Genomic DNA, 19133 nt, shown 5'->3' on the forward strand with positions numbered 1-19133 from the left:
GTTACAGTTGCTACGGTGTGATTGGACGGTCACTGGTTGGAGGGAGGACTTTAGTGAACGGTCAATGTACCTGTTTTTCGGTTCATGAAAGAGTAGAGTAAAAAATGACAGGAAGTAAGGAGGAAAGACTGGGAGAAAAGAGAGAGTTGAGCTGCAGATTTTCACAAATCCCACTGTTGGGAGTCTTTCCAGACCTTGTGTTCCCATGCAGATTAAATCAACACACACACACACACACACACACACACACACACACACACACACACACACACACAATACACAATACACAATACACATATCTAAACTATGTCACCCATCACATAAAAACCCAAATCGGGCTGGGAGTGCTGTGTTTAGACGCATGCTGTCACACTCTTTCAGTTGGCTACGTGTCCATACTCGTGTCCCTGCAGATGAGGTTTCCACAGTCCCTGTAACAAGCCATAGCTCTCACTTTAAAGAGCCCAAGTCCCATTTGCCTGCTGTGCTGTGCATTATGCTTGGATGATAAATGTGGTTCCTGTCACAGTATGCTGCTTATGAAGCTGCGTGAAAGCTGATGAGTGCTCGGTCCATGACTATTTGATGACGAGAGAATCTGAGCGTCTCTCTGGTTTTTATGCTGTGCACAGTGACATTCTTAAACCACTGACACATCCACCACGTCATCTCTCTCCTTTTTATTTTTTCCTATAAATGTTTTCCTCATTTTTAAAATTCTTTTTCCTCCTATTTTCTATTTTTTCTCTGATCCATGGTAGATAGTCTGCTCGTGTGTATCATTATTATTTGCATGTCTCTCCTCCTTCCTTCTCTAAATTATTAGTGAATCATCCCGTCTGTTGCCTTACTTTCACTGCTTTTCCTTAAACAGTTTTTTGACTCTTTCTTCTGACACACTCTCTTTTTCCTTTTCACTTTCTATTGCTGCCTCCGTTTTTTTTTTTGTTTAGTTTTTTTCCTCTCAAATCATGGCAGCTACTCTCATACCGCACACCTCTGTCTCTTTCTTCTGTGTTCAGGTCTGTTTCTATGCCTGTCTAGATGCATCTGTCTTTATGTCTCTGCATTTGGCACACTGTCTTTTTGCTCTTTATCCCTGGCACCCTCCTCATCTGGAGTCTGTAGCTCAGGTTACATAATATACATTAGAGAGAGGTGGAAGGAGGAACGGTGGAAGTAAGTAAGGAAGTGAAGGGGGTGGAGGAGGGGAGGAAGATATCCTGCTGTTCTACTGAGAAGCCTGATGTTTTCATCCGTCTGAGCAATTGATGCTTCACGTAACAATTTTTTTTTTATTTTTTTTTTAAGCAAATTATAAACTTTTTGTTTCTGTGTATAGCTGCATGTTTTGTGAGTAAATACACTGCTGCACTCATAGACCTTTGTTTCATTTTCTTACGTAGGTGTCTCTTTCCCCCCTCATGTAGTATGTTTTTGAGTAGCCTTTGCTGTCGCTCGAACTCATTTTCATCTTCAGGAGTTGACATCTGGTCTGCCCATCCTCTCCTCCCCCTTTTTCCTCCTCCCTCTCTCACCCCCCCCCATCATCTCATCTCTATCATGATTACACTTTGCCTCGCTGACCTGCGATGATGTAACAACATTTTGGCAGCAGACTCTACCCTCACCAAGCATTATATTTTCCCATCTTTCTGAGAACTGCCCCCTCTCAGTCTTCCACTCTTCCCACTCTGGCCATTTTTTTTCAAGGTCTTAATCTTGTTCCTAATGCATTTCCCAGCAATAGCTCAATGGGGGTGAGGGGTGAGGGGAATGAGATTGAAGAGGGGAGAGAATTTGGGAATGTTCCCAGATGATTTGGTGCTCCAGTTGTATGACTATAAGGACATAAGGAGGGACGGCCAGGGAAGCTGTGTAGAACATGGATGTGTCTCGCTCGCTTAAGTAATGAGTAAAATGATGGTGGCTAATGGGACTTAGCATCCTCATGCCTCTTGCCTCAGCCACTTTAGGCCTCAAACATTGTCTTTTCTCCTGGTATCATCTTCTAAGTGGTATTTAGGATCATTTTTAAAGTCTGCTTGCTATATGTTCCAGACATGTAAATTGCCACCAACATCTCAAATGTGTTCAACGAATAGATCTGATGTGGTGAAGATCACTGTTTTCATCGGTTAAACAAACTATCTACCAATCAGATTTAGAATAGGGACGTCTTTTTCTTTCACAGCAAACTAGATACAGAAAAACGGCAAGCTTGGATGAGATCAACACCGAAAGCTGATTTATAGCAATGACTCTTAAATCAACTCACAACTGTAACCAGTAAATTCAGTTTTCAGGCTCAAATATGTCACTCGCCACTGATTGGTTCGGTTAAAATAAAATAACCCCCTTCCCCTTAAGGTACCAACAAACAAGTGGAAGTGTAACAAAATGGCAGTCTCATTATCAGGCTAATACTTGTAAGTAAACTTGTGCTAGTGTTTTTCTGGTCTGCCATGTCACTGGTTATCCCACTCATTTAGTTGCATGTAGTCCTTGCTGGTAGGGTTCACAGGGTGACAATGAAACATGACTATGAATTCTGACTCAGTAGTTCATCACTGTGCTGTTCCCAATTTATGCAAACTCTGGAGTAGGAGGACATCACTCCATGTTGGCAATTATCTGTCACTCATTGCTACTGGAAGGGGTTGTAGTGGGAGGAATAATAAATTAAGCGTTTTCTTACTGTTTTTTCAACTCTAACCCAAATGTAGTTTTCCCTTTCATGTGACCCTCTGTATACTGTAACTTGAATCAGTTTTTTTTTTTATTGGCAGTGATACAATGCTCCATTTTTATTGATGTTACTACTACTACTTAATAGCTGTATGCCTCTACCTTTTGTCATCTAATGTACATTACCCATGACTGTTTGAAATCTTTTGTTTGGCAAGTCCAGAGAATCACTAATCACTACTCAATGTATTGATTGATACAGTGAGCCACATCAGACACAGTTTACACTCTCACTAATGTAAAAGTGGAATATCAAATGAAATCAGAGTTATATTTTTCAGCTGTACCTTAAGATTTGTTCTCAAATGTCACCCTTTAATGAAGCATGAATTATACATGATGTATAAAATGTTGAATTAATACTTAACAGTTACACAATTTAGCCCAAATTGTATTTGTACATACAGTACAGTTCTTTGGGAAACTACTTTTGTCCACTTGAATATCAAATTTTAATTTTGGATCTCACCAAAACATGATACATGATCTATATTACTATAGTTTGTAATTTTCTTTTCTTTGACTTCTACGTCACATAAAAAAACTGCATTCCTTTTGAGAACACACTCCCTGTGCCAATTGTAAATGTGTCCCCCTGCAGTCTCAACCCAAAACCTGAGACAGTCCCTGGAGAGGTGTGAGCTTTGTCATAGATCAGCCTCCTGGGCCAGGAAATGAGGTCCATGTCATCAGAGGACTCCGAGCGTGTTAACCTCCTCGCAGGGACACAGCAGCATGACATCACCCTGTGATCACACCAGCTGGCTCAGTTTACTACTTAGCTTTGAATCTGATTGTCACTGACTGCTAGACAGCCTTTGGCCTTGGCAACCCTTAGTCTTTGTGTTTGTATTCATGAATGATCATTTGACAGCAGAGAGATAATTTTATGTCAATGCTGCTCAGCTGTTCATCAACTAACACTGGTTAGTCGTTTCCAATTTTTACTTTAATTATTGTTATTTTGTGTGTGTGTGTATGTATGTATATTTTTTTATTACTGTTGAGGGCAGAGTTGGACAAGAGGGGAGGGGCTGCTGATATGCTCTGCTTTGAAGAGGACTGGTTATTATAAAGTAAAGCTGTTTAATCTACAGACTCACTATCCCCTGTGTGTGTGTGCGTGCGTGCGTGCGTGCGTGCGTGCGTGCGTGCGTGGCGGCACGATAGAGCTCCTAGTCTTCCTTTCCTCTCAAATGAAAAATCCTGACATTTCACACAGACATTCATGTTCCCAGGAGGATGAAGTCTACTGACTGGCGATCCTCTGACTTTTCATTTAGCACCAGCAGCAGGTTGACATTTTAATTTGTCCAATACTTTTATTTATAACCAAATCCTTGCAAAACTAAATGTTCATCATCCACAGCTTTACTTTGTGTTTAGTACTAATTAGCAAATGTTAGCATGCTAAGACAATGAAAATACATATTGAATGTGATACACAATGTACCTGCCAAACATCATGTTAGCATTTTCATTATTAAACTACTGACTTTATTATTTAGATAAGATTTGCGTAAGTACAAACTCACAAAGCTGTTAGCATGGCTGTAGACTGGCTGCTTATTTGCCTCTCTAGCTAGCTACCACATTTAGTTATCAATAAACCATGGCCAAAGTAAGCTAAGCAAAGTTAGCTAGCAGACATTATTGACACATAAGCTAACTGTTTTTAGAGAAAAGTGTGTATAAGAGCAGACCTGAACCTTTTGAGCATTTTTTTTTTCATGCAACAGATGCAGTATATTCACCAAATTACAATGGGCAGGAAATCTGGAAACACTTTAAGCAATTTTTATGAAACTTTATTAATCCATAATCTCCTATAATTCATAGGTGTGACACAGCGACTTATTTTTTTTAGCAGCGTACGTGCACAATTCAAATGTGCGTTATTTTTGTAGGTTTGGTGTCTCTAGATTCATTAAATATATTTTCAGTAAACAAATATTTCAAGACCTGGAAACTGCTGAAAACCAGTGGAACCCCTCTCACAACCTGCTGTCTCTGATGTGTGTGTCTAAGTGTAAGCTTGTGTGTGTGTGTGACAGAGAGAGAGAAAGAGAGAGAGTCAGGCAGGGGTAGCAGTGGGTTCAGGACTGGTGCCAGACTCAGCGCTTAGCTTGGCACTGCCTTATCAAACAGTGTGTGTGTGTGTGTGTGTGTGTGTGTGTGTGTTGAGACTTGGGACCTGTGCTGGCTCTCTCATCAAGTATGCAGTTGGAGTTGACGCTGCAGCAGAGATGCCTAATAGAGAAAGCAGGAGAGAGAAGAGAGAGTTAGAGAAAGACTCTGAATACGTCATGCCACCCACTCACTTCCAGCCTCTCCTCTCCCCTCTTTATCGTCGCACTTGCCAATTACTCCTTTTCACACTCATCCATCTCGGCCTGCTCTTCTTCCGCATCTCTTCCCTTTCACTCTCTACCCCACCCCCTAAATTCCTCCGCTCTTATCCTTATTCATAGCTCCAGCCATTCACATCCCTCGCTTCCCCATTTCCACCAAATTGAATGTCATTCATACCTCGCTCTCTCAATCCCCTGCAGCCTGGAAAGAGCTGTTCAGAGTTTCAGCAGCCCTCCTCGCACTGCATCTAGACTTGGAGCATCACAGATATTACTGCTGTGACATACACAGCTCCTCTTGCGGTTCCTGTTCCCATGACCATATAAGTACTTCCTCTTGGCTGAGTGAGTGACATAAGTGTTGGTCTTGGTCTTGGCTGCAGTGAAAGGTCACAGATTTCTTTTTTTCCTTTCAAAAGTTGGAGATTGGATGGTGTTGAGATGAAGCCTGTTGGGACACAAACACAATCTGACTTCTCCTCAAGTCCTTCTTGTCACCTCCTCCACTTCTTGTTTCTTGCTTTTCTCATGGACGAAGAACATCCAGTTCCTGCCAAACAGGAAGTGGTCATGATTCAGTGAGAACAGACTTATCGTGTGTGTTTCGGTGTGTGTATCTCATGTTGTACGGTCCAGTCCGGTCCAGTTCCTCAGTTATTAGGCAGCAGATGCTTGAAGAACGACCTTCCTTCATCAATCCTTTATTATGCAACAGTCATATGCAGATGACTGAAATAACTGTAGATGGGACTGAATCGATGGTAAACAACAGTTTCATTACGAGGTATCAGACGAGCAGCCAGAAGACTGGATGAATCAAAGTGTGTGTGTGTGTGTGTATCTGTCTGTCACAGAGTGATGGAGAGTAGCGATGAGGCATTGGCATATTGCATTTAGCAGGCGTCCAGAGGAAGAGGATGAAGCATGCAGCATTAATCACCTTCTTTATCCACCAGCCTGTCTCAGAGGCTGACTCACTCTTCATTAGCAACTTCTCTGCTGTCAGCTGCTCGCTAGTGGCCCAAATGCAGACTGCAGACCGCACTGTCATGTCAGTACAAACTACAGTAACTATTTCGGAGCACCTGTTGGAAAGTCTACAACTTTGAAGGGACTGACGCGACTCTATGCCTTTATTAGACGTTGTGTAGGGCAATGTGGAATCTACATAAGGCCACCATTGTATTGCAAAGTCCTAGTTCCACCTGGTGTATGTAGACATGCATTATGATAAACATTACAAGTGGTTTTTTGTTGTGTCATAAATTGTCAACACCTGCACCATTTTAACACAGAGGCAGACAGCAGGTTTAGCCATTTAACTAGCTGGCGCAGATGTTAATGTGCTATCAATGAATGTCATTTAACAACTTAGTTTATGCACTGCCACACTATAGTAATGAGGAAGGTGATGTTTAATGGAGTTGGCAGTTTAAATCTTTAGCATAAAATGTTTCTAACAGTTAAATCTTAATGTGCTGAATGCTGGAAACTGACCTATCAAAGTTTGGTATTTGCCAAGAGCCCTGCACCCTTATATGTCCAGACAGCAATTGTATCATGCATGGGTGCAGTGCAGCGTGGCCCATGTCTGAAAAGGACAGTTTTAAGTTTGAATATGGACTAATGTCTCACTTCATTTTGACTTGATGCAAAGAGGGTCTGAGGAGGGTCTGCTGACCGAATCAACCTGAGACAGTCAAGTAAAACCAGTCTATATTGTGATGCAGCAAATGCATTTCCAGTGCAAGTGTTTTTCCTGCCTATGACCTTTCCTCTCTATCACAAAGTGTAGAATGTTAAAATTATTTTGGACATACTATAATTACACTTAAAGCTGAACTATCAATCATTTTAAACCAAAGTTTTCGGTAAATTTCAAGTACTTTTACAGTACATGGCCAAAAATCTTAAAATTGAACTTTTGGCCTTTGTCCGGTTCTAATGTCTTTTGGTGAATCTTTTTATAAACATGAAGACACGTGTGATTTTGCTTGAAGCCTAAGCAAACTAAATGATACTGAATGCTTGAGGGGCCCCGAGTGTTTCAGTGCACTGACTGAGTGAACTGTTGTCAGGAGCCCTGAATTTCCAGCAGCACCTTTTTTTATTGAGAACTACGGCTCAGATCAGACTATGACACAATGACACTGCAGAGAGACATGTTATTCCCTCCCGCAGGGATCAATATGCTTGGTCAGCCATAAAGCTCCCACACTGGGCCGGCCCTCATCTGTAAAACCTGATCCATTCTGCATAATCACACCAAGGTCAGGCAACAGAGCCATTTACATATAGACGCAGGCACCTTGAACTGACAAACTCGCCTGCCAACCAGGCAGAAAATGAACTAGTCAAGTTTGAGCCTCTGTGTGCATGTGTGTGTTAAGTGTTTGTGTGTGTGTGTGTGTGTGTGTGTGTGTGTGTGTGTGTGTGTGGGTGTTTAAAACTTCAGAATACCTGTGCTTTTTCGGCCGTTTCATTTTGTCACAGACGTGGTCTTGGTAGGTGGCTAATTGAAAATGCCTTATACTGCTGTTACTTTCCTTTTCCCCTCAACACAACGACGTGTGTGTGTGTGTGTGCGTGCGTCTCTGTGTGTGTATTTATGTGTATTTATTTGTGTTTTTGCGTTCTTGTTCACAGCATGTGTCAGACTATCCACCAACATTACACTCACTGGGACACAGAGATTTTTCCAAGTTTTGGCCTCATTTAAATCTTACTTCACACACACAACATTTAGAAGAAAAGGCTGATGAAACCTGCAGTTTCTCTCGCAGTAAAATGTCATTGTCACATCTAATTTGTGCTAACTGTCATGAAATCTCTGAGGTATCTCCGTCGGCTCGTCTCTGTACCTTCAGAGTCTTTATCTGTGTGACTTTGCCTAATCTTTACTGTTATAATGTGCTGTGTTTTCTTGCTGAGGCAGTCTGCGCTGAAGCCGTACTGCATGCATTTATAAGAAGGTACCAGAGAAGTGACAGTGATGTCTCTGTGAGTTTTGCATCTTATAGCTTCATGCAGCATGTCAGTGAGGGCTGTTATGGAAATGAAACAAAAGAGAGCTGTTTTTATTTCTAACTGTATCTACATACAGTAAGTCTGTAACTCTGATGTGGGTGTGTCTGCTGTTATGTGTGTGTACATAGTCGGAGTGCAGGTGAGGAGGATTAATCCCAGATTAAAGACAGTAGAGAAATGATTCCTGTGAATCTGATTGCACATACGCACATGCACACACTCACGGTTTCTTGCTGAATCATGACCTTCCTCTCTGCCGCTACACCACTGACTGACAGACAGATTAAAACACTGCCAGTCAAAGAGAACAAACAGTACAGGAGGAGTGTGGTTACACAAAGACACACACACACACACACACACACACACACACACACACACACACACACACACACGCGCACAGGCTTTCTTTCGAGAACACCCTCATGGAAAAATAAATATTGGTGCTTCAGCAACTGACTAAAGGTGGTTATAATGAATATCAAGGGGAGTGAGAGGGGGAAGTTGTTGACAGACACAGCTGTTAACACAAATGTGCAAGCAAACAGCCATGGACAAGCTTCTCCGGTTCAGTGTAACTCATGTAGGTTGTTGTACAACCTGACAAAGGCTGTGACAATATGGATTTTTCCACTGCAGTGAAAAGATGCCACACTCTGGTTATTGAAACTAATTGAGAGAGCTGGTATTGGGTTTGCTCTTGAGCTGAAATACTGGTTTATTCACACAACGTGAGCTCCTCATTGTGTTAGATTCATCGTACAGTTGGGACACACAGAGCCGCAGCCTATTGTGAACGACTGCAATCAGAGCCTGTGATGTGACGACAGTGCTGGGGATTTTCCATATGGCAGGTGTGGAACAGTGAAAGGGTGTCACGTACCTTGGTGATGTGTTGCAGGTTTGGTGTTAGGCTGCACTGTAGAAAAAGAAAAAATTTGAATAAATAACTGACTGACCAACTTACAGCGACATCCCTAGAGTCGTACTGGCATTGTGGCAGAAAAATTTGACGCGGCAATTTTAGAGTAAAATGCTTACAAAACATCTTCTCTACTTCACAGCTCTGTGAGGGGAAATGTTTAATCAAAATAATGTGAATCATATAGTATGGTATATCCTGTCACCTGATCATAACTTTGTTGAACACCTGTGGGAGATTCTGGAGCAGGTGATCTCAACTACCATCACTAAAAAACACCAAATTCTTTTTGGAAGAATGGCTCTAGGAGAGTTAGTGTAAACTTAATTTGTAATTTGTGACAGGGGATGCCATGTTGTGATGATGAGTGTACTTTGATATGCCGTGTGGGGCGTTGATGGATCTAATGAGAGTTTTGTGCAGCCACTTCTGTGGGATGAAAACTGGGAGGGAGACGGATGTGGACACAATAGCTACTAGACGTGCTGTATAAGTAGTTGTGATCATATTCACTTGCTTCATTGTGCCATTATTTATTGTTTTAAGGGATCATTTGTTGTTGTTGTTGTTGTTGTTGTTGTTGTTGTTGTTTCTGGAAGTATAACAGGTCACAACATCATTTTTTACAAGGACCTGATCTGCAGTGACACACCTTTACTCATGGTGTGTGTGTGTGTGTGTGTGTGTGTGTGTGTGTGTGCGTTTGCATATGTGTCGGCCTACACCAGTTCTTCGGTTACACACAGAGGGCAGGTTAAATTGCATCATTTGGACACTCTGCCACATGCTCTCTCTGTCCGTCTTTCTCACTCTCTCACTCCCACTCTTACTCACCCTTGTTGCTCCCAGCTCGCCCACTTTGTCTGACAGCTGCCCACCCTTCATGTTAGTGCTCTATCCATCGTTCTTGATCTCCAGACTTTCACCGCAGCACAGTTGATTTTTTTTTTTTTTTTTTTGGCTGTTGAGTGACCCCCGCTGAGGACAGAGAGGGCTTATAATGCAGTCTGTAGTGCTGCAGCTTGCACAATTGAGTGTTTTTATTTGAGCAGAGGGTGAAGCGTAAAGCTCTCATGGCTTCCAATTTTTTAAAAACTTTATGTGCAACAAATGCTTAACTAGTGGTATTGTATGAATTCTGTCAGGGGAGGTAAAAAAGCATAAAGTAATAGTAGTAGTAGTAGTAATATAAAGAGGGCAGTAGGTGGCTTTCAATAACTTAGTTCTGGCTAAAAAAAAAAAAAAGAAAAAGAGAGAAAACATGGCTCCCTCTTCTCGTTGCCATTTACTAAGCTCCTGTTCCTGCTGCCTGTTGGTGTTTTGGATCTGGGATATGCTTTGGGCTGCATGCCACTACAGAGAGGCAGATTCATACAATGGAGTCCTTCCAAAAGTCCTCCATCACTCTCACACACACACACACACACACACACACACACACACACACACACACACACACACACACACACACACACACACACACAGGCTCACACTCCATCAAACAGTCACACTGTCACGGGCACACGCTTAATTATTCAGTCGCTAATTATCTCGTATATTCGGTTATGCAACTGAGGTTGCTTTTGTGAGTGGAAGGAAGAAGAGACTTCTGAGGAGAACTTGCCGGAAAAGCCGAGCTTTTTTGAGAGAATTTCATCTGGCCTCGCTGCTGATGCAACTTCTCTGGAGCATCTGAAACTGCTTGAAAAACATGAAAATAAAGAATAGAGCTATACGTAGTGAAGATGCAGGGATGGTGTGACGGAGACAAAATGCACACACACTTAACCACAGGGCCGTTTGTGTATTTAAATAGCCCTTCATCACTGTAAATGGTTGCTAGTTTTGTCATGTACTGTATGTACAAGTGTACAATGTCATATAAAGACATTTAGAGTAGGAGAAAGGATTTGGTGTATATGTAGTGAGGGATGCTCAGCTCCATGGAGACGAGGCTGGTTAGTTCACCCAGTCACTCCCTTCTCTCCTTTGCTTATTCGTCCTCTGTCCTTTTCACCTTCATCTCTACCTTTCTCTCTCTTATCTTGCTCTTGTAGTTTTCCCCTTTTATTCTCTCTTCCAGTGTCTTAATCTTCCTCTATTCTCTCTTCCTCTACCCCTCCTCCTTCCTTCCTTTCCTGAATCTTCTCTGCCCTCTGTCTCAATGTGAGGCTGAAACAAGCTGTATGGCTCTTTCTCTCAGCACAAGTCCTGAAAATTGTGAGAAACTCAGCTGAAAAATTTAAGATGGATCAATAAAGGGGTTGGTTTGCTTCAAACAAACAAGCGTGTACATTTCTCAACTTATCTTTTCATTCCTCCATCACTGCTTGTGTAAACAAAGGAGTACAACACTGAATTCTTTCAAAGTGTCAAAAAGATTTTGCTGTCTGCAAAATTCATCACGTGCCCCCCCTACTACTAGGTTCAAGCATAAACCCACTCATACAGGTCAAACAAATTAAAGGCCATGATTGTGTGTAAATGTCCACAAATGCTTGTCATACAAACATTTATGCTTAATTAATCAGATAATGGTGGACCACAACTTAGTGGGAAGATAACAAGAGATAATTGGTTAAAACAAGACCCAGTGCGACACTGTCTGCTTTCATCATCGTCCTGGTGCGCCCACACAGCACAGACACACGTGCAGGCCTCTTGTGGTGTGACACGACCGCTCACAGTCAGAGTTTGACCGCACGTTGTGCACGAAACTGCACCAACATTAGCTCAAACAACTTTGAACGTAATGGAAAATTCTCCTCCACGTTCATTTTTATTTAAAGCAGTGCAGTACGCTTACATGCAGCCACATGATGAATGTGCATGTACTTAAAGAATCACGCACAAAAACTGACACCAACAGGCTCCACTTGGGCACTTTTCATTTGTTGACATTTACAGTATATGCCGCTGAACTTTGTGAAGCGTCGCCATGGCATCAGTTTACCTCAGGCTAGCCCACAACCTGCGGGGGGGTGGTGGTGGGTGGGTGGGGCATCAGTGTTGTTGCTCAAGTGCATGTGGGACATCATCTTTCATCAGTGCTGGCCACACTCCCCCCATCCTTAATGTGTCTAAACCAATCTGGGATGTGAATGAATACCCCGCATGCCTCTGACATCATGGAGTTTCCACTGCTGCACTTGGCTCACCTCAGAGATAGCAGCTTTGATATTTTACACCGCTGGCTCACTGGCAGGGGTTCCCCACCCACCACCCCTCCTGACCATAGATGGACTCTAGAGAGTCACTGTGTTTGTGGAGGGAGGTCATCTGATAGCTCAAAGGTCAAATCTCAAACGGTTCATGTTGTGTAAGAGTAAAGGAGCTTCACTCGAAACTACTGACTTACTATAAAATAAATTCCTATGACTTTTAGGTCTGCTGTGGTTTTACAAAGGGGACTGCTTTTATTTTGATGGTTTGATGATTTTTATCTTTATTTAATTGGTTGTACTGAATTATATAAAAACCTTAATTCTTAGCTGACATGTTTGCTGTTGTCCAAATTACAATGTGGTGGCATTATTTTGGATGCATTTTTGAGCAAAGTAGAAATGGAAATCAAGATACTCTGATGGAGCAGCACCGTCTTGAAGAAGAAAAGCTTTTGCAAACATTTTATGTAATTATTAGATATAGTTTTCGGGTTATATCTACTAGCGCACCCTCAATATCCCATACAGTTGTGTTATGAATGAGGTGAGCACCCATGGTAGGCAGTGAGCTTGTGTTATTCCTTATAGAAAATCAAAGACATAAAACTGGGTTTTTTCTCTTAGGGGTTCTGCTATTTGCAAAATCGTCTTTTCTGTGGTAATCCTAAATGGCATGAGTTTTGCGGATTGCATTAAGAACTATCCCAACCTTCCAGTTTGGTGGAGAAATTTTGTCATTCAGGGAAATGCTGTTGTGTGGTCTTTTTCCTAATGTTCAGTGAGCCGGCCATTTCTGAACAGCAGAGGAATGCTGCGTTATTCCAGTGGATTACCTCAGAGGTTTCTTCCCCTGTGGTGTGTCTCCACAGCGATGGGAGTCACATGTTAAGCTATTTTTTTTTCATTGAATATCAAAGGCTTTGTCAGGTCAGACATGCAATCTGATACCATTGTTGGACAGAGCATCTCAGACTCCGCCGGAAGGAACCACCTCCATGTTAGGACATCATTCCTCTCTGACCCAGCAGCTGGTGCGCTTCTTCTCCAGTTTTAAAAATTCTTGTTTGTGCAGAATTTCCTGTATAAATAGACACAGAGAGCCAAACACGACCAACAAACAGTTTACACACGCCGCAAACAGATGATGGATGTTCACCACAGTTTGTTTTTGCAGATTTGTTATGAGTGGTATGACACTTTTTTAAGACCAGGACTCAAATTTTCCATCACACACATGCATACACTCACAGAGCCGGCAGAACGAGGTGATATGACACCTCTAACTTTAGTCTGCCGCTCTGGATAATCCAGTTAGGATGCGCTCTCTGGCTATCAGGAGGTTTTAGCTTCCTCACTTCCAGCTGGAGGCAAAACAGGGTCCCGGCTCCAAGCTGGCCTGGACCGGCCTGGTATCCTCAGTAAACCTTTTTCACATAAATGCACAGTACATACACTCCGGGATCTACCCACACACAAACAGACTGATACGTGTTCAGTACGCCCTGTTAGAGCTCCTCTTTGGCTGTGTGTGTGTGTGTGTGTGTGTGTGTGTGTGTGTGTGTTGTGTGTGTGTGTGTGTGTGTGTGTGTGTGCGCGCACGCGCACACAGGCAGGTTGGGGTGTGTGTGTGCGCGTGCATGTATAAAGGTCATAGGTTGCGGGGGGCACCAGCTGATGTCACAGACCCAAAATGAGAGGAGTGCCCTTGATGACAGCCTGGCAACTATAATTGTCGTGACAACCCCTAGGAATGAGCCGTCATGTGACACCCTTTCCTCAGAGTCGAGTGCATGGAAAAAGAAAACACACACTCACACACATAGCTGTGTCAGCGGGGAGAACCCTTTGGAAACAATGTCTGGCGTGCTTGGGGATCTGAGAGGGGAGTGCAGGGGTGATTTTAACCCACTCTGCAGAGCACCAAATGTGGGCATATAACGAGGCCACAGACCCTTATTTTGACCTTAAACTGAACGGTGGTTGCAAAATGATTTGTCTTTGTTTCCATAAAGGATGATTTTTTATTTTTTTTAAATGATGTTTCTGACCTATTTTTTGAGTGGAAGGAATTTTCCTGTAACTCATATCTTGTTTGTCAGGTTCCTTTCCTCCATATTTTCCAAAGCCGTTGCTTGATTTTGGCACACGCCGAGTAAGATTAAAGTAATCTAAAATAACCTGTTGAGCCTGTGTAATTCAACTCTGACACATTCTCTCATATTCCAGCCATCCATAAAGAAAGTGTTCAACTATCTGAGAGTGACAAGAAGCACTGACATATTTCCTCTCTTGTTTTGAAGCCAACGTCTCACCAGGAGAGCATCAGGGGACGGCATGGCTGAAGCCCTCTGATGTCTAAAACACACACACACACACACACACACACACACACACACACACACACACACACACAGTTTTGCATGCATTTGCAATAGGCACGGGGCTCTCTTGCTGTACAATGTTTTTATGTATCTGCAGCTGCCCCCCCCCTTCACTTTAATTCTGTTTTCATCAGTTTTTATCTCACATCTGCTGCCTCTCAGTTGTCCACGTATGTCTGTATGTGTCAATTAATGCCTGCTATGATTGTACAACATGAGATTTCTACAGCGACACACACACACACACTCATCTAAAGAGGTTACAAATGTGTTGTTGAGCGTGTGAGGCTGCTAACTGAATCAGTCTCACACACACACACACACACACACACACGCACACACACGCGCACACACACGCGCACACACACGCAGACACATGCACACATACATGGAGCTTTTGGAGGCTGGTAATTAGAAGGTGCAGTAAGGTGATAACAAGCGCCAGACACACGTTTGCAACAGAGGTGTCAATGCCAACGTGCTGCTGGAAATCACAGCCCCACCTATCACACTTTCTCCCCCCTTTTTACCAGGCGGTTACCCATAAACACTGATATACATACAGACACACACACTTTTAAGTGTAAGATAATGTGACCATTTTGTAGGCTAATACACAAGAATCTTTACTAAAACAAATATGTGCATCAAGTAAGTTTGTATGCCTCCCTCCCAGGCTTCCTCCCACTCCTATCTCTTTCCCTCTTTTCTTTTGCCTGTCTTCTCCACCCACTCCTCCTCCTCCTCCATCTACACGATCTATGAGTCATCTGATCCAAAAGGTGAGATGCTGCGTTCAGTAGATTATTTTCATCTTGTCTTGCTACATGAGAGGTTATCTTCACTTTCCTTTAGTCTCCTTTTTTTTTTTTTTATTTCTCTCCTCGGCTTTCATCTGTCTGTCACCTAGAGACGAGCTACAAGTTGAAACCTTGTTCCTTGTGACAAACCCCCCCACCCACTCCACCCCACCCCACCCCACCCCACCCCACCCCACCCCACCCCCAACCCGCCAAACACATTCTTCTGTGTGCGCCCCATATGGTCCTCTGGAGTGGGAGGTTTCAATCTCTGCTTGTGCTGCTCACGATTGAACCACAGACTGATCAAATAGAGACTGTGCGAGTGTATGTCTGTGTGTGTGTGCGTGTGTTTGTGTTTGTGTGTGTGTGTGTTTGTGTTTGTGTGTGTGTTTGTGTGTGTGTGCATGTCTCAGTCTCATCACTGACAGGGGGTGGTCCCAGCCGCAGCAGTCTTTGTTGTCATGATAGCAGTTAGCTGTTTAATCATATGCTGTTGCTGTCATGATCACACCATCGTTTACTCATTCTGAAAAACACTTTGTGGATTTGAGTCATCAGAGACATATTCTTCTTCCTCTCCTGTTTCCTCATTCCCTCCCCTTGTCTGCGCTCTCCTCTCCCATCATGCCTCGGGGTCACCGTTCTGTCCTTCTCCTTCCCTCAGGTTGTGGAAACAGCAGCATGAGCGGCGACATGTACAGTGCCGGCTACCACTCCATCACCAACATAGATTACTCCTCAGTGTGCATCAGTACAATGACCGCCAGGTACAGCGACTGCCTGGGTATGACCTGGCATCAGATGGACGTGCGCCAGCTCTGCTTCCCCGCCGCATCCTTTGATGTCATCCTCGAGAAGGCCACGCTGGACGCCATCATGGTGGAAGAGAAGTCACCTTGGGATGTGTCCCCTCAGACCGCCTGTTTCGTTCACCAAGCACTCACAGAGGTATCGTTAAAAGTCTGTGTATCCTCACTGGGGTATTTTGTAGATTGAGCGTCTGGTATTTACTGGGAATTCTCACCAACATCAATTCCATTTTTCATGATAAATACCAGCGGGAACCTGGGATTTTTTAGCATAAACCCTCTTGTGTCTCTGTGTGTTTGTGTAATGAAAACGCTATAAATCTTCCTCCAAACCTCTCATAGCTAAACACTCAAGTCCAACCTTCAAATACCATTATAACCTACCTTGTTTTTTGTTTTTGAAGTATAGTAAACAAAAAACTATGTAGGCTGTTCAGCATGTTGCAAAATCAGACATAATCAGGGGCATTCACATGTGCATAAGGTACAGTAGGCTGAACGTTCTAACTAAACATCTAACGGCAATGATCCCGTGCCTTCAACCACGGAAACAAAATGAAATGGCTGTATGCAACAGATTTTTCTTCCTTGGCACTCCACACACTACTAACCTCAGATTACCACCTTAAAGATCAAGACCAAGCCCTCCTGTACGATCTCTGTTACGTATTGTGTTTTTTCTAATATGAAAAACATGATAAATCCAAAATAATAAATTACAAGAATGAGAAATATCCATGTATTATAAGATAATTATATGCAGTTCTTTATTAATGGTTAGAAAAGAAATGTACTGTATTGCTGGGAAGTAATCACAGGAAAACATTCAGCCCTAATCCTCACCTACTGTAGAAGTCTTTGGTTCATCCGCTAGCTGCACCACTTTTCCCTTTACATATTACCATATTATGGTCTTCATTGGTGTGAAAGTTGTACTGTGAATATGTCACACAAGCCTAAGATGGCGGCATGACAGCTCCCCAAAAGCGAAGCCGAACATCTCGATCATGATTTGATATGCAGCTGTGTTTTCTATGAGAAGAGCACACGTTTTAAACGCCAATATCACCGCTGATCATGTTCATTTAATTGTTGGCAGCCAAAATGGTGATCGACTGTGTAGCCCTAATGCAGACCACAAAAATCTCGACACACCTACGAATCTTTGAATGCTCTGCTGCAACAGGAGTTTATCTGTAAATGACTTCTCCGTGACAGTGAAGTCGATAATAGCGGCACTTTACATTTCCACTTCATCTCCGCGGCCCATCAGTTGACTTACACGACGTCGAGTGCCCTTCAGCTGCTGGCTGCGGCTCTAACCGCCGCTGTGTCAATGTGACAATGATGATGTTTTGGCCATTAGCCATGCTTGACCTTGACACACTAAGACAAGAGAACGCCGCAATCAACAAACGCAGGTGACTCCCGAGCTGTGAATGGGGAAGAATTACTCATGATGTACTCACTGCCACGTTCAGTGCACTGCTAAATGAATTGTAATTCAAAGTTTAGCAATAGTGGAAAAGGTCAGATTGTGTGAATCATTTTAATGGAAACAGCAAGAGCCCACTTACAGTAATGCAAATGTACACAGAAAAATCCCTGGACATTTTCTTTTACCAGAAATTGTAAAATTACACACAAAATAATGGCCTGGTGGCTTCCGACAAGTTGAAAATGATACAGCATTGTATCAGACACTTTGTCATCACATCCTATTATGTGATTGCTTTCACTGCAGCCAAGAAGGGTTCTTCCTTCTTTCGCTATTTGTTTTATTTTCACCGTGCAGGTTTTCAAGCCGTCAATATTTCCTGAATGAGCCCATTAATAAAAAGGCTGGACGTTCGAGAAGCTTGCAATGTTTGTGCTCTCTAGTTATAGTTACAGCCTGAATTTGAATTCGTTTGAACTTTTTTGGGGGGAAAAAGTGCCATCCTCAATTGAAACAGCTCTGTGCAGTCACTGGGTAATAAAGATCTCCCTTTGAAATAAAGGGATTTGCATGATGCATTACGTGCATTTACTGTTTCCCTGAGAGAAGATGATGCCTTAAAAATGTGATCAGACCAAAGTATTTAAAATCTAGAGGGGTTAGCTTTTGATCTCCCCTCAAATCAGCTCAGGTTTTAATGCTACAAGCTTAACCAGGGACAAACCTGACTCAGGACGTAAACAAAGGCTATATACTCGGCTGTATATGTGCCAGGTTTTTAAAGTCAGCGTCTAACAATAGACACACGAACAAACACACACACGCGTACACAAAAAGTAGATAGTGTCCTGGGTGTTTTCCTCTAACAGAAGGAGGTATTAAAGAAGGATCAGTGAGTGTGTTTGGGGGACAGATGGGAGGATTTGACTTCCCTTCAAAAGAAGTGAAGCTAGACTCACGAAGCAGTCTTGTTCGAAAGCCATTACAGTAAGAGGAAGTCGAGTTCTTCTCGCTCTGCATCACCTGCTTCCCTTCACACCATCTCTTCTTCTCACTTCTGCCTCTCACTCCGTTTTCCCCTCATTTCCACTTTCGTTTCTCTCACCTGCTCTGTGCTCAGGAATGTGTGGAGACGCTAATGTGCAATTGTGTGTATTGTCTTTTATGTTGCATCTTTATGTGTGCAGATACCATCGTGTGTGTGTGTGTGTGTGTGTGTGTGTGTGTATAATCACCAAGAAGTCGATAGTCCTCTGCGCTGCTGTATTTTTGCTCTCTCTCTCTCTGTCTCTCTTGCTGTGGCCTGTATGGGCACAGCAGTCACGATTCCTGTTAATGTGTGTATGTATGTGTGTGTTTTGCAGGAATGTGGGAGGTGAGTACTTTCATTCCTTACAAGAAAACATTCTCACAACATGAAAAAAGGGGGACAGACGGGGAGAGATAAGGGGGAGAGAGAGAGAGAGAGAGGGAGAAAGAAAGGCGAGAAG

At 42.9% G+C, this 19133-nt stretch overlaps 1 protein-coding gene across 1 annotated transcript in view; it reads left to right on the forward strand.

Moving 5' to 3' along the window:
* Positions 1-19133, forward strand: part of ece2a (endothelin converting enzyme 2a) — a 72546-nt gene that overhangs the window by 21060 nt on the left and 32353 nt on the right. The window contains exon 3 of the mRNA XM_056390312.1: positions 16061-16344. Within this exon, the coding sequence (XP_056246287.1) occupies positions 16061-16344 (284 nt within the window). The remainder of the gene's footprint in view (positions 1-16060; positions 16345-19133) is intronic.

This window comes from Seriola aureovittata, chromosome 12 (genome assembly GCF_021018895.1).
Source record: "Seriola aureovittata isolate HTS-2021-v1 ecotype China chromosome 12, ASM2101889v1, whole genome shotgun sequence".
NCBI lineage: Eukaryota > Metazoa > Chordata > Actinopteri > Carangiformes > Carangidae > Seriola > Seriola aureovittata.